The sequence below is a fragment of the Agelaius tricolor genome, unplaced genomic scaffold, assembly GCF_023055355.1.
Source record: "Agelaius tricolor isolate 1412-34295 unplaced genomic scaffold, bAgeTri1.0.p SCAF_10, whole genome shotgun sequence".
In the NCBI taxonomy this organism is placed as follows: Eukaryota; Metazoa; Chordata; class Aves; order Passeriformes; family Icteridae; genus Agelaius; species Agelaius tricolor.
Window position 1 is genome coordinate 32,467,501 of NW_027269270.1, and position 13,280 is coordinate 32,480,780.

At 43.5% G+C, this 13,280-nt stretch overlaps 1 protein-coding gene across 8 annotated transcripts in view; it reads right to left on the reverse strand.

Annotated features, from left to right (window-relative positions):
• Positions 1-13,280, reverse strand: part of GTDC1 (glycosyltransferase like domain containing 1) — a 318,453-nt gene that overhangs the window by 113,316 nt on the left and 191,857 nt on the right. Inside the window, exons 12-13 of one of the 8 annotated variants that reach the window (XR_011680428.1) lie at positions 9,041-9,168; positions 6,986-7,110 (exon numbers count right to left, since the gene is read on the reverse strand). The exons of 4 other annotated variants lie outside the window; for them this stretch is intronic. Coding sequence is in view for 3 of the 4 variants with exons in the window: in XM_071435471.1 (XP_071291572.1) it covers positions 6,967-7,110 (144 nt within the window). In the remaining variant the exon portion in view is untranslated. Of the gene's footprint in view, positions 1-3,283; positions 7,111-9,040; positions 9,169-13,280 lie in introns of those variants that run through there. 3 more of the 8 variants (XM_071435471.1, XM_071435466.1, XM_071435465.1) reach the window with 3 other exon arrangements.

A 13,280-nucleotide genomic window follows, 5' to 3' on the forward strand; every position in this document is an offset into this window, starting at 1 on the left:
AATGCTTTAGAGAGGAAAACAGTGAAGGCTGGAGGGTGGGCTGGCAGCTTGCGGGGAGAAGTCTCTTGATTTGAAATCTGTGTTCTTGGATTTCAACCTCCCCACCTGAAAACAAAAAAAATGGCTGGAAGTGGCTCATGCTGGAGAAAAGGAGGTAAACTGTATTAAATGACACTGAAACTCCTTGCGTTTATTAGCACTTACTAGAACTTAATAAAAAGAAGCAGCTTCATAAAAGGTTGTGTGAGATTTCTGTGATATTTTTGTGCTGGGAGATGCTAAACAAACCAAGTCCAATTGATACAGGTGGTTCTTTAGAAGAGTAGAAAACCGTGTTTGTGGAAAATCCAGGATGAAAACATAATCCAGTGAAGTGCCCCTCAATGCCTTTTTCACAGCGATTTTCCTGACATTGCAAGGATAGCAAGGAGGGCTGGGAGGGCCTGGCTTTTGGGCTGAAGGGTGTTTCTGCACAAAAGGAGATCGTTGAGGGTGGTTCAGGAATGAAACTACCATGGCTTGCAGGTACTTGCACTGTGTGCTCATTGCTTTGCACAGGAAGATTTTCAATGGAGCTTTTTAAGCCTTTACTGTAATGTTGGAAGTCATTTATTTTATACCATGACACAGACCCTACATTAAAACTATCACTGCCAGGAGTCCCTGCGAATGTAACTATTTTTATGGACCAAATGTTGTGGGTCAATGTTTTAACACGGGCTTGTTGTACAGTATATTGCTCAGTAAAGTGTCCCTCCACTGCAGGCGTTTAATGGTCTGTCTGTTGCGGAGCCCATTACCACAATTCTGCACTCTTTCTTGGCTTTATTAAAGCCCAGAGAGTCAGAGATGCCCGTGGGTGGCACAGGGCACAGACACTTTTCAAAAGTGACCTGCAAATCCTCCAGGTTTAAGGTGAAGACTCCCAGCCCACAAAAGCAGCTGCAATCGCACAGGACCCCCTCTCAGGGAAAAACAGCAAAAAACTTCCACGATTTTTATTTTTTTTAATTTTTTTTTTTTTTTAACGTAACGCTGGGGCCACTGTCCTATATTTCCCTGGCAAGCAGACAGAAAAAGAGGGAGGCTTCACCGTGCCGGGTGAAGCCTCCCAGCCCGGGTTGGGATGATGCTACAGGAGGGGTCCTGTCCCCATCCCAGCACTTCCAGCCAGGCGTTCATTTTTGGCGAGCTGCCAGAGGAGGGTGCTCTGTTGTTAGAGGAAGACCCTCCAAATTGCAGAGGCTGACAGAGAGCAGAGGAGCAGGAATCCTCTCTACCTTACATCTCCCTTCAGGAAAGAGACACTCTGGTGCCTGCTTTTTATTTTTTTTTTTTTTTTCCCTTTCCTCCCCCTCCTTTTTTTTGTCTCATTCTGTCACTCTCTGGTTCTTTTACAATAGCAACAACAATGATCTTGTCTAAATGATTTCACAGGCTATTATTCAGGCACTCAACTTTTAACATTTCAATTTTGTCATTTTGTTGCTACACAAAAGGTGCACTTCTCCAGTATAATGTTCTGAGAATTATGTCAATGAGCAGTAATGGCTTTTAACATTAACTTGATCATTAACAACTACATTATCTGTGGCATAATCAGCACCTCAGTCTATTGTGTCATATTACTGTACAGATTTTGGAAATGAAGGCCCAGTCTAAGCAAAAGTTCCCTGCATTCAGCTGTGATTTTTCTTTTAACTGAAATGCTTTTAAAACACTTCATAATTTTTTGTGAATACTTTAAAATTGGGTTTATGTCAATTTGTTTTGCATCTAGAACTGGGGGATATTTTTTTTAAATTATTTTAAGAGCAACCAGGTTAGGATTTGAAGTAGGTCAACTAGGCAAGTTTATCTAAACTAGCACAAGCTGTGGACCAATTCCAGAAAGAGTATCTACTCTGAAAGTTGCTCATATCCAAAGCCTGCTCCATTTTTACATCAATTTTACTCAATCTGTTCCATAAATTTACCAACAAAAGCCCTGCAGATGTTAATGCTTTTATATTGCTAGACAGAGGGTTGCCTATTTTAATTTGCCCTTGCCAAGGAGTCAAAGGTAACTGGAGAGTTTCTAGTTCATTTTCCATGTTTCCTAAATAAAATTGCCCTAAGATTCACTTCCACACATCCTTCTTGTTTGTTAACAAATCCCACAGCCTTTTGTCCATAAATTCACGTTCTTGGGCACAACCTTTCCTGGGAGAGAAGGATCAGCATCCCTAACTCCTCTTACATACTAAGGACCAGTGGTCTAACTCTGGGGAAAGCCTTTATCACTCCAGATGGAAATAAATCTATTGATTTTAATTGAGCTATGCTGATTTGCTCCAACCAAGCACCTGCCCAACTCCCTGCACTTCTCCAGAATCTCCCATTAGGATCTCAGACACGATGGTTGTGACCTCTCATAAATCAGGATGTGGCGTGGCAATCCCCCACACCTGACCCTTACATTCCCCCCTTCTTCCCAGACTGGAAAACAGCAAAGCCATGGGTAGGGAAACAACCATCAAAAGGTCACAGGCAAGGCAGGGGCCAATCCAGGATCCAAAGTGAGTTCTCCTGGCTCTCACATGAGCGCTTTACCCACTGGACCGTATCTGTCCACGTGTTAAAGATGAAGTGCCATGGACTCAGGGTCATTATGTGCTCTGCTGCTCACACACCTCATCAGCTTTTATGGCCCTACTGGTCAGTGGTTACACCAATGCTCTGCTGTCCTGGGGATGCTTCCATGCTATCCAGGTTTAGCAAAGGTAAATAGGAAAAAGGTCCTAAAACTTGAGGGAAGCTTCTAAAGCACCAGTAGAGCCTGTATGGAGTCACACAATAAGGGACACGTTTTTAGGATGAGCAGGTGTTCCCACATGGAAAAGGGCCTCCTGAAGTGGGAACAATCATGGAGAAGGCTCCCAGAGTGGGCAGAGAGTGGTTGAGTGCCCACCATGCAGTAAAAAAATCCCAAAGCAGCTCCACTGTGCTGTGATGGCAGAGAACCCTTTATTTGCCATTTTCCACTTGACACGTCCTGATACACCCTAAATGCACAAACAATGGGAACATCAGGTCACAGGCACTCCAAAAATGGGGAAACCTGCAGCTTTGAAGAGGATGAGTGTTTTGTGGCTGCATTACTGTCTAATGCAGCCAGGAGCTGAATAGCAATGAAAATAATCATTTAGCTCTATGTGTAAATAATTTCATTCTAGTAACAGTTACAATCGTAACAATAATGAAAACAATCACAGAGACTCAGAGAAGCATTAGAAAGATGCCACATTTAATTTACAGAGTTAGTTAAGCTAAGTCTTACATGAAAGAAATATTTTTAATATAGTAATTAGATATTTGTTGGAAAATTCTTGCCTTATTCTTCAACCAGTTTTTCACTGTGGTTATTTTTAGATGTTACTGTGGCTCCTAGTGTTCATAACACCTCTGGCTATGGGCTCAAAGATGTGCTTGGGCTGCCTCAGTGCTACAGCACCAGCATCAATGCCACTGCTCTCCAATGGGAGAGAGGGATGTGGACACACTGCTGTATCCCCAGGGAGCAACAAGGAATTCAGGTTCAATTTTCAGGCTGAAAAACTCATCTTTAGAAACTGAAACCTCTGGGCATCTAGTGAGTGTGATCCAAGTAGAGCTCCTTGTGTTTTAGGACAATTTAAATGAAAAACTGAAACAAGATAAAATCTTTCTTGGAACTTTGTGAACAAGCATGAGCAGGCATGAAATCAGCTTTAAAGAAGATGGAGGCACATGGGTGCCTGGACAGCTTTTCACAGTTGTGCCGCTGGGATGTGGTTACACATCTCCACTTGGGAGAAGGCTCAGGTAGATTGACACTTAAGGCCACATGCCTGAGGCATTTCAACCTTAAAAGTGCACTCACTCCAGAAATAAAAATTTTGTTTTGCACATTCACAGTGTCATGTCTTTGTTGATTTTTTTTTTCAGTAATTCCATTATCACAAATCACAGGACTGTCAAATACCCCAGGACTAGGAAATCACAGCCCAACAAGCAGCAGATGCCCTTTTGGAGGTTTTAAACAACATTCATTCATTTTTCAAATCCCACACACGAACTACCTACAACTTATCCACAGCAAAACCCAAGACAAAGCCTGTAAAATGCACCACCCTACCTTATTCACTGCTTCAACTAATTTAAGTCCAGGGACTATCTCAAGAAATGAGAAGGAAAACCCAAGAGATTTCACACAAGCTGTTTGTGTTTAAGGACAGAAGTATAAGCTCGAATGCAACATAATTATGATGTCATTGAACACAGCAAAAGCTGCAGGGACACACTGTGTTTTCATCACAGCACTACTACTGCAGACACATTTGAAACACTACAGCATCTTCAGACTATAATTATAACTGTTGTTTCTGTGGTTTCAAAGATAATAGAACTTGTTCATAACACTTACACAATGCCAATGTGCTGCATGCAAAATACAGACCCAGTGTCACAGGCAAAATATTCCCACCAAGATACCTGCAGACCAGCAGGTTATGATTTAGTGTTGTTGTGAGCAGGAAATGAAAATGCAACACTAGAGATACAACGACCAAATCCTTCCACCTAATCAGATAAACCAAGTTAGACTTGCCTGGTTAACTGAAGGACAGATTCAGCTCTTGAGAAACAACCAATTCCAAGACCATTGTGGCTTGCATGTCCTCATCAGCATTCCCCAACGGGGAGACATCATGAAACATGAAAAAATTTCCAGCAGCAAAGACAACTGACAATGGTGGGGGGAAGTGGAGGGGGAAATGAAGCCATTTACCAGTGCCCATGCTCCCCAGCCTCCTCCCAGCCCATCTGAGGTGTTGGTGGTGTGGTGCCTCCTCACCCCACCACAGGGAGCTCGCAGCTGTGCCTCCCCCCAGGTGCTGCAGATGGGGTTTCCAGGAGGTCCTTCCAGTCAGGAATCACCTACAGCTGTTGTACAGGAAAGGAGAGAGTGGATCTCACACAGTTAATGGATAAGTTCTCTCATCTTCACCACCTTGCTGTTCAGCTTCACCCACAGAGGTGCAAAGAGAGGCAGATGTGGCATTTGGCAAGCTGTCAAGGCACATCTTTCTTTTTAAAAGTAAGGTGCATTTCCCTGGCTGCTCTCAGCCCAGCCCTTCTGTCTGTAACAGCTCTGCTGTCAGCACTCAGGATGCCCTTTTCAAACGTGGGCAAGGAAGAGCAGGGTGATGCAGGGGGAAAACAGCCATTTTCTCCAAGAGCAACCCAAAATGGAGACCTGCACTTTCCACCTCACTCTTTTGCTGAGAGCTGCCCTCAATCCTCGCAGACAATTCCTTGTGGAGGTGTTCTTTTCACCAGACACCAGGCAGGCCAAATTCACCTCCCTGGACTTACCAGCCATGGGTGCAGCCATCCTGCCACACACAGGGTCTCACGCTGCACCCGTAATATGACACAGGGTCCGGATGCCACCACCCTGACATCAATCATAGGCACAACACATAAACTTTCAGTTTTACCAGCGGTGTCATTTTTATTGTTTCATCCATCACACTGCACTCCTCACTCTGCAGGCAGTCTCTCCCTCTAAGTATTTCTTGGAGTTGTGGAGCCTGAGGACAGAATTGAAGCTTTGGAAGTATCATAAAGGTTATTCCCATTGACACCCACCACAATCTTATTGTCTCTCCAGCTAAATAGTAGGGGTCACTTGGAAAGTTAATGGTGATGCTGCTACCAAGAGTCTTGTGATGCCTGCACTTCCTGTCAGAAAAACACTCAAAGTGAATCTGAAATCAAAGTAGACAAAGCTAAAGTTCTGCTTATGAATGTCCCACCCAGTCATGGCAGTGTTGTCTCCTTTGATTTCAAATTCACTTTGAAACTCTCCAAACAGGAGGCCCAGCTCTACCTTGGGAGCAGAAGATGCAAAGTGGGAACTCCACCCTTTTACTTCTCACCTAGCTGGTGCTAACAGGCCTAACAAAAACCATAATAAGCCCCTAATGCCAATTCCAGAAGGGTATTATCTACCCACGTTATCCTTTGGTGCTTGTGCTTGCCGGCATGGGCATACAGGGCTTTTTATTATTCCAGAAACCACTGAGTGCAAACGGAGCAGCTCGTTCCAGCTGAACTGGGACTTTCTGAGTGAGATTTTGGAAAGTAGTTTCCTTCTTGGAGCTGAGATGGGATTTTTCTGGCTTAAGCAAAGTGGGAAATTGTCCACAGTCCTTAACTTCCACTCCTAGCATATTTTCACTCAGTAATTTGCAAGCAAAACAGTCCAGAAAATGCTTGGTCAGAGCAACAAGTTTTTATAGCCACTTTATTTGAAAGAGCAGAATATTTTTGGTAATGTAGTTGGAATGACAGGCTCCCTAATTTTTCAGTACAACATTTGCTGCTTTTGCACACATTTATACCTTTGGATCTAGAGACAAAATTGAGTAGCAACTGCACCATGAGTGGAGTCAGGAGGCACAAACAACCCTCCTCTCTCCAGAGCATGGGGGAAACAATAGACTCACTGGAATGATAAGAGAGGACATTTTTCATGGAGACCAAACCTCCCAGAGCAAGCCAATTCCTGCCTTCACAGTGCTACTTCTTTCCTGATGACACTTAGCTGGGAGCTGGGAAGGGCAAAGCTGGCAGACTGGAAGATTGCCTAATGTGCTGTGACTGACATGTAATCGAATATTCAACCACTGGTCCTCATGTCGGTGGTAAAGTGAATATGACACCCTTCAGCTTAGTTGTGATCACGCCTCGTTCTTCTGCAAACAGTTTCATAAAGGTGCAGCCTGGCTCCTTGATGAGGCGGATGTGTGAGATGGGGAGAGCAGTCACGGAGGTCACCTGCTGCTGGGAACGCGCCGAGGACCTGCCAGGACTGACCTTTAAATGCCAACCGCATCCCCGCCGCGCCCCCGCGCCGAGGTGGGACCGCCACGCGCTCTGCTCTCACAGCCACCATCGTGCTCGATGGCCTGGACAAGCCACCTGTTCAACATCAGAGGGGTCTTTATCTCTCAGAACCTTTCTGGATCTGTCAGTGCCAAGAAAAAAAAAAAAAACAAAACAAAAAAACAGACAGACATACACACACTTAAAAAAAAAAGAAAGAAAGAAAAAAAAAGAACATTTGGACGTGAGAAACCCCAAGGGAAGGAACTCAGATGTTCGGGTCAGGCCTTAGAAAAGGTATCAATTCTTCTTTCCACTTAGCACAGGCTGCTGCCTGCCCAGGCTCTTTGTCTCTGCCCTCTTCCCAGTACAGAAAGCATTTCCCTTTTAAATGACATCTGAGCGCTGACATGCTAGAGGCACCCATCCTGCATCATCTCTGGCAGATGGTGCAGCTGGCCACGATTTTCGGGATTGCTTAAATAAAACCACAGTGCCATATCAAGAAATGTAGAGAAAACGCTCAACAGTGCTTAAGATGTTTAAACATCACAAACTGTCTAAGACTTCAGCTCGCTGCACTGCGCATTTTTGGTGATGTAACTGTTCTTATTGATGGCAACAGTGAAATCTCCATCATGACTCACTTCATTTTCTTTCTGGGAGGCAGAGGCAAATCCTGTGATATTCCTGCTCTGACCCAGTATTAGATTCTTTCACCTTGCTATGCTAGGAAGTTTGGACAGCTGTAACAACACAGGTCAAATGCTTGAGGTTTTTGGAGAAGGGAGCTCCCATGCTGACAGCATCAGGTCTGGGATGCCCTGATGCTATCAGACAAGAAGCTGACCCACTCCCACAGCCCACAAAGCCAGAAGCACCTCTGCATGGCTTTCACAGACATCCAAGCAGTTTCAGTGTAAGCAGCAATGCTCAAGCCAACATAAATGCTGTTTTTCCTTTTCCCCTATGGTTTTGCTTGCCTTGAGCTAATTAGCCTGATGGCCATTTCCCTGCCCCCCAGAGATATCACATTTAGTGGTATATGTATTTTGGGAAAAAAAGCCTTTTAAGTGAAAATTGTCATTGTTGGGATCCAGGAGTCATGTAGTTCTTTTTAGCTCTACAATAAGTCTTCAGCTTTTCTGCTCGTGATTAAAAAGGTGGGATACTGGAAAATAGTAATGCTAGGAAATTTTTAGTCATAACTAAATGAAATGTGCTGTTGTGAAAGTGAAAAAAGGGATTTAATTCCAACTTAGCAGGGCTCTTTCAAGAGTTTAAGCCCTGGTAGATTCCAAAATACATGAGATAACCTTGCAGCATTTGTGAAGTTTCCACAAGAAAGCCATTACCTGTAGGGTCAAAGGAGACCTCTCCCATCTGCACTGCAGTAAAGCTACTGAATCCAGTGATATCTGGGATCTGCCTAAAATTTACTACCTTTCCCAACAAGAGAGGCACTTGGGATGCCTCTCTTGAGGCAAAATGAAGGGGCCTTGATTTTTTCTCCAAACCCTCCGCAGTGTTATCTTGCCTGAGGAAAGAGTGGCTGTCATGGCAAAGTGGAGCAGCTTGCAAAGACATTCAGAAAGTTCAACATGAAGCCAATCCCTGAGAAGCTGAGATGAATTCAGAAAGTTCAACATGAAGCCAATCCCTGAGAAGCTGGGATGAATTCCTGTGCAGGTGCAGGCAGGTATTTATTTAATGTGTGTGTCGACCAGCAAACCTCAAGACATTTCAGAACGCCATCACCCGGGGGCATCACCCCAGCATCCTCCGCACATTTTCTTCCCTCATAGTCCCCAAACTAGCTGGGAAAGCAGCAAGGAAAGGGCAGGGGGAGCACTCCAGAGCTGCTCTCACATCTCTCCATGAGGGCAGAGCCATGAGAGGGGCAGCTGGCTGCCCACCACGGGGAGCATCACACGGCTCCACCGCGCTCAGGCACCTCCGGCCGCAGATGTTGGCTTTTACTGCTCAGGTCTCCCCTGTCACTGGGCCACCTGTACAGCACACTTAACACACAGCAGTTATTCTCTTGCTGTTTGCACTGGAATAATCTTGGCAGGAAGCAGCAGTTAAATCCAGGCATAATTTTTTATACCCTGTGTAATGCAAAAATCACCTCTTTGGACAAGTAACACGCTCTCGTTGCCTTCTTGGTGGAATATGGTATTTCTTGTCCCGTCAGAAATTGGCCAAAATTGGTATTTAATATCTGAATGTCTCCATTCCAGGCCCAGACTGCAATTCCTGAAAAAAAGGAAGGGAACTTTTACAAACACTGGATTTTAGATGTGGGATACTGTTGGCCCTTTCTCAAATGCCAAGATGGTGAAAGGCAGCCCCATCACAGAGTTAGGTTTGAATGGAGGCCTCAGATTCAAACACAGATCCAAAATTTGAATGTGGCTTTTGGATTTAATCCCATTCCCAGCCATATCCATTTGATGTAGCAGAACAGGCTATCACACTGGCTGAAAAAGCACTTGGAGCATCTATTGCCTTCTTTTTTCAAGTGAATTTCAAATTCTCTTTGCTCAAACTTAGAGAGAGGTGACATGACTGAATATTATAAGAACATCATTTGCTGCTGCTGCCACTGCTGTTGAGGATATACAGTAGGTTTTTCCCCCTGTTTGCTTTAAAAATTAGGTTACTAATGATAATGCTCCTCTCAAAGATGATCTTGTACTTTTTAATGATACCCATAGTTTTCCTCCACATAAATGACTAAATCCTCACAGAAATCTCTGTCTTGATTAGCACTCCTGCTAGTAAAATTTCACATACTAAATCAGTACCAGCTGTAGCAAGAAAGAATGAAAAAGGCAAGTGTAAATGTTCCATATGCCCTACCAAATTGGCATCTGTGTCAGTAACCCTGTGTTTTTTTAAACAATTGTATACATACATTCTCAGAAGTGTTTTGCTCACAGGATTCTGCAAGCAAAATTTCCTCTGTTGGTACATCACTGAAATGTCACATCTAAAAAAACCCCAGCAAGGAGTTTTGCTGCTTCTCCTCCCTACACCCAACCCCGGCGCGCAATTCAACGAGTTACCCCGAGTTTGCCACACCTTTGTTTTGACGCCTGCTCCCCGTAACCCGACTCTGGGACACCCCTGCAGAGCTGCTCCACATTTAGCGCTCAGTTATTAGCAGCACCACCGAAAGCCAAAGCTGCTGAGGCGCTGTCGTTATTTCCAAGCTGAATTCAGAAGTAAGGACTCGGGTTCCAGCCGGGCTGCTGGGGAATGCTGCTCCCACGAGCCAGCAGCTCGTCTTTCGCCTGACTCACGAGCGATGATGATGCAGGAGGGAGCTCAGCCCAGAGCTCTGACCCAGAATGGGCAGTGACTCAGCTTCATCCTGCAAAATCATGGTGTGGGTGCAGGGTAGGTGAATGGTTGCAGCCTCTTGGACGGGCCTGACAGTTGTAAACTGGCTGAGCAGCAACTGCTCCATCGCTCTGCTGTGCAGCAGGAAAAAGCCTGGAATACAATACAGTAAATATCAGCACAATGCAACTTCCAAATAACCAACTACGTCCTCAGCAAAAACACTTTCAAGTCAGTTTGTGCCTATCCCACTGCTGGAATTCAATCAGTATGGCAGAATGGACTTCCAAAGTTAAACAAACACTAACTAGGGCTCCAAATGGGTAGCAAATGCCTCAGCCTGCTGTGGAAAGGTGATATGGAGCCAGACTGTCCGCTGATGTAAGCCAACCTCACTTCACTGGACTTGGGTGGAGCTGTGATGATGATCAACACCAGCTGACTGCCTGATCCACTGCACACCCCAAAGCCAGCCATCCTCTTTCCCTGACATGGGACGATACAAAGTAAACAGGAAAAATTAAGGAGCAGTTAAGGGCATTAATAGGAGGTTTCTGAGAATGATAAAATATTTCTCGCATTTCCAAAAAGTCAGGAAGACCCTCTTTCCCTCACACTTTGGCCATGACAAAGTGGTGACACTTGTTCTGATTTTTTTCCAGTGCAATGTGGAGTGTATATTTGCACATCATGTCATGCCTGTCTATGGTAATCAGAAGCCATTATTTCCAAAAGCTCAAAATTCCCTCCTGGACTCTGGCATGCCAAGTTTTACTTCACAGTGATTTCTTTTCTTTCCTTTTTTTTTTTTTTCATGGCTGATTTATAATTGCTGCAAACAGAAGTTTATAATGGAAATGCTGACAAAACCCTAACTACAGTGTCACGTTAACACTACCATTGCTGCCTCTTTGTCAGACTTTCCTTTAACCCAATGAGCCAAGGCTTGGATCAAGTAGCAACAAAAGCCCAGAATACCCAGGGCATAAGAGACAGAGTGGAGAAGTGGAGACAAAACTCCTGGAATAAAATCTTTGCCTCACTGAAATCAAAGGGATTTTATCCTTGGTGTCAGTCTCACTTCTGCCAGACACTTGCTGTACGATTTGGAGAAATTTATCTTCTGCAAAATGGACAGGAAAATATGCCCTGCACTTACCTTACAAGTGTTGTAGCATGATTAGCAAATCACACTCTTAAAGGAAAGAGGGAAAGGCTGAGGATAAATATAAACACTACCTACATATTTACAAAAAAAATAGGCAAATATTATTCTAGGAATCCTCTATGCATGGAAGGTGGTGGGATTTTTAGTGTTCTGCCTGCATGTATTTACACAGAGACATCAATACAACATTTCCCTGCAACACCCTCATTATTTGGGTCTTCTCTCATGTTTGTGATTTTCAATTTTATTCCTGGGTTAGGTCTCATTCCTGACATTTTTATGTAGGTTTTGTATGCAATAATATACATACATTAGATGGTGTTGAAACCATCAACCCAAACTACTATTTTTAGCACGGTGCAGAGGATGGGACAGAGACATAAGTGACAATTAAAGAGAATATATTCAGAGCTGTCATCAGCAAATATTTTTTTTTCTCTTGCCAGAAATCCTGGGTGCATAGAAGGGCCTCCTAGGCAAAGATTTTAAGGCGAAACATTCGGGTCATTCAAAAAAAAACCCAAACAAACCCACAAGTAAATGACATCACCAGGAGGCTGGGCTGCTCTGAGGTTCCCAATCGCCGACTTTGTGATAAAACTCTTATTTGCTCCCTCAAATTGCTGATCTGCCTCTCTGCTTCTGTACTACCCATGAACAGTGCCTGCAGATGTATATAATTTACAGAGCTTTCCTCATCAAGGGGATTAGGCAGCCCTCTTTCAATATGTATAAGAAGTACAAACACACACTTACCCACTATGTTTTACGCCTGCCTGCAACAAACAGCTGAACAGATTGTGATGAAATTCAGACATTGACAATCTGACAAAAAACTTCTTTTTTCCCTTAAAATCTGGCTTCCAGAAGTTTTGCAAATCTAAATATTTTATTTGAATATCGCAAGGGCCCCAATCTTATGGAAAGCCTACGAAGCAAACATGGAGATACGTGTAGTTAAGGAGGGGGAGAAAAAAAATAGCACAGACACATACACAAAACACATCTATTTGGTGCAACTTGCCAATTTTCACAATGACTCGGGTGCGTTTTCTCTGCCTGGCTCCTGAGACTGTAACTAGACTCCTCTAATAAGCACTTTTTGCCCACCAGAGTGTCAACGGTGCTTTAACAGTAGTTTCAGTGTCAAATTGCCCTTTCCTCAGCAGGGATTGTTAAGCCTTTCTGTATTATACTTCCAAGACTCTCACGAGCTGGAGTTGGGAGATATAATATTTTCTTTGAAGTTTGCATTTCACAACACACTGGGATGCAAACAAGCTCCAGTTTCTCAGTAGTCAAACAATTCTGGCACACAGGGACTAGGACTAAATATTGTACCAAATTTTCTAATTACGTCTTTGTGATATTTACTACACGATGTTAGGTGAAAGCAGATCCTAATCAATATAAACCCCCTTGTCTAAACAGGACATCTGGGCTTTGAAATATTCTGTTTGTTGTCTAGAAATTACCCTGTAGCAAGCCACTGTAACAATATAATATCTTAGTCATGGAAAACTTTGGAGTATTTCTGATAAACTTATCATAAACAGATGAGTGCTTTCTCTCTCTCAGTATTAAGGTGATGTAAAAAGTGAAGATAAAAGTCAGCTGTATGCATAAAATCATAGAGGCTTTTGCCAGCAAAATGCTGTGTTTACAAGTTTAAAAGATCCAAAGTCTGAAAAGGCAAAAAATTAGGATTCTTAAAGTAACACTAACTCAGCCACATGGCACATCCTGGCAAGCACATTTAGCAAAATAAACATTAGCATATTCATATACACATTTCTAGAGCAACGTATTTTTAATGTGGCCAAACTAATTCAACAATGGGAATCTCAACTTTTCT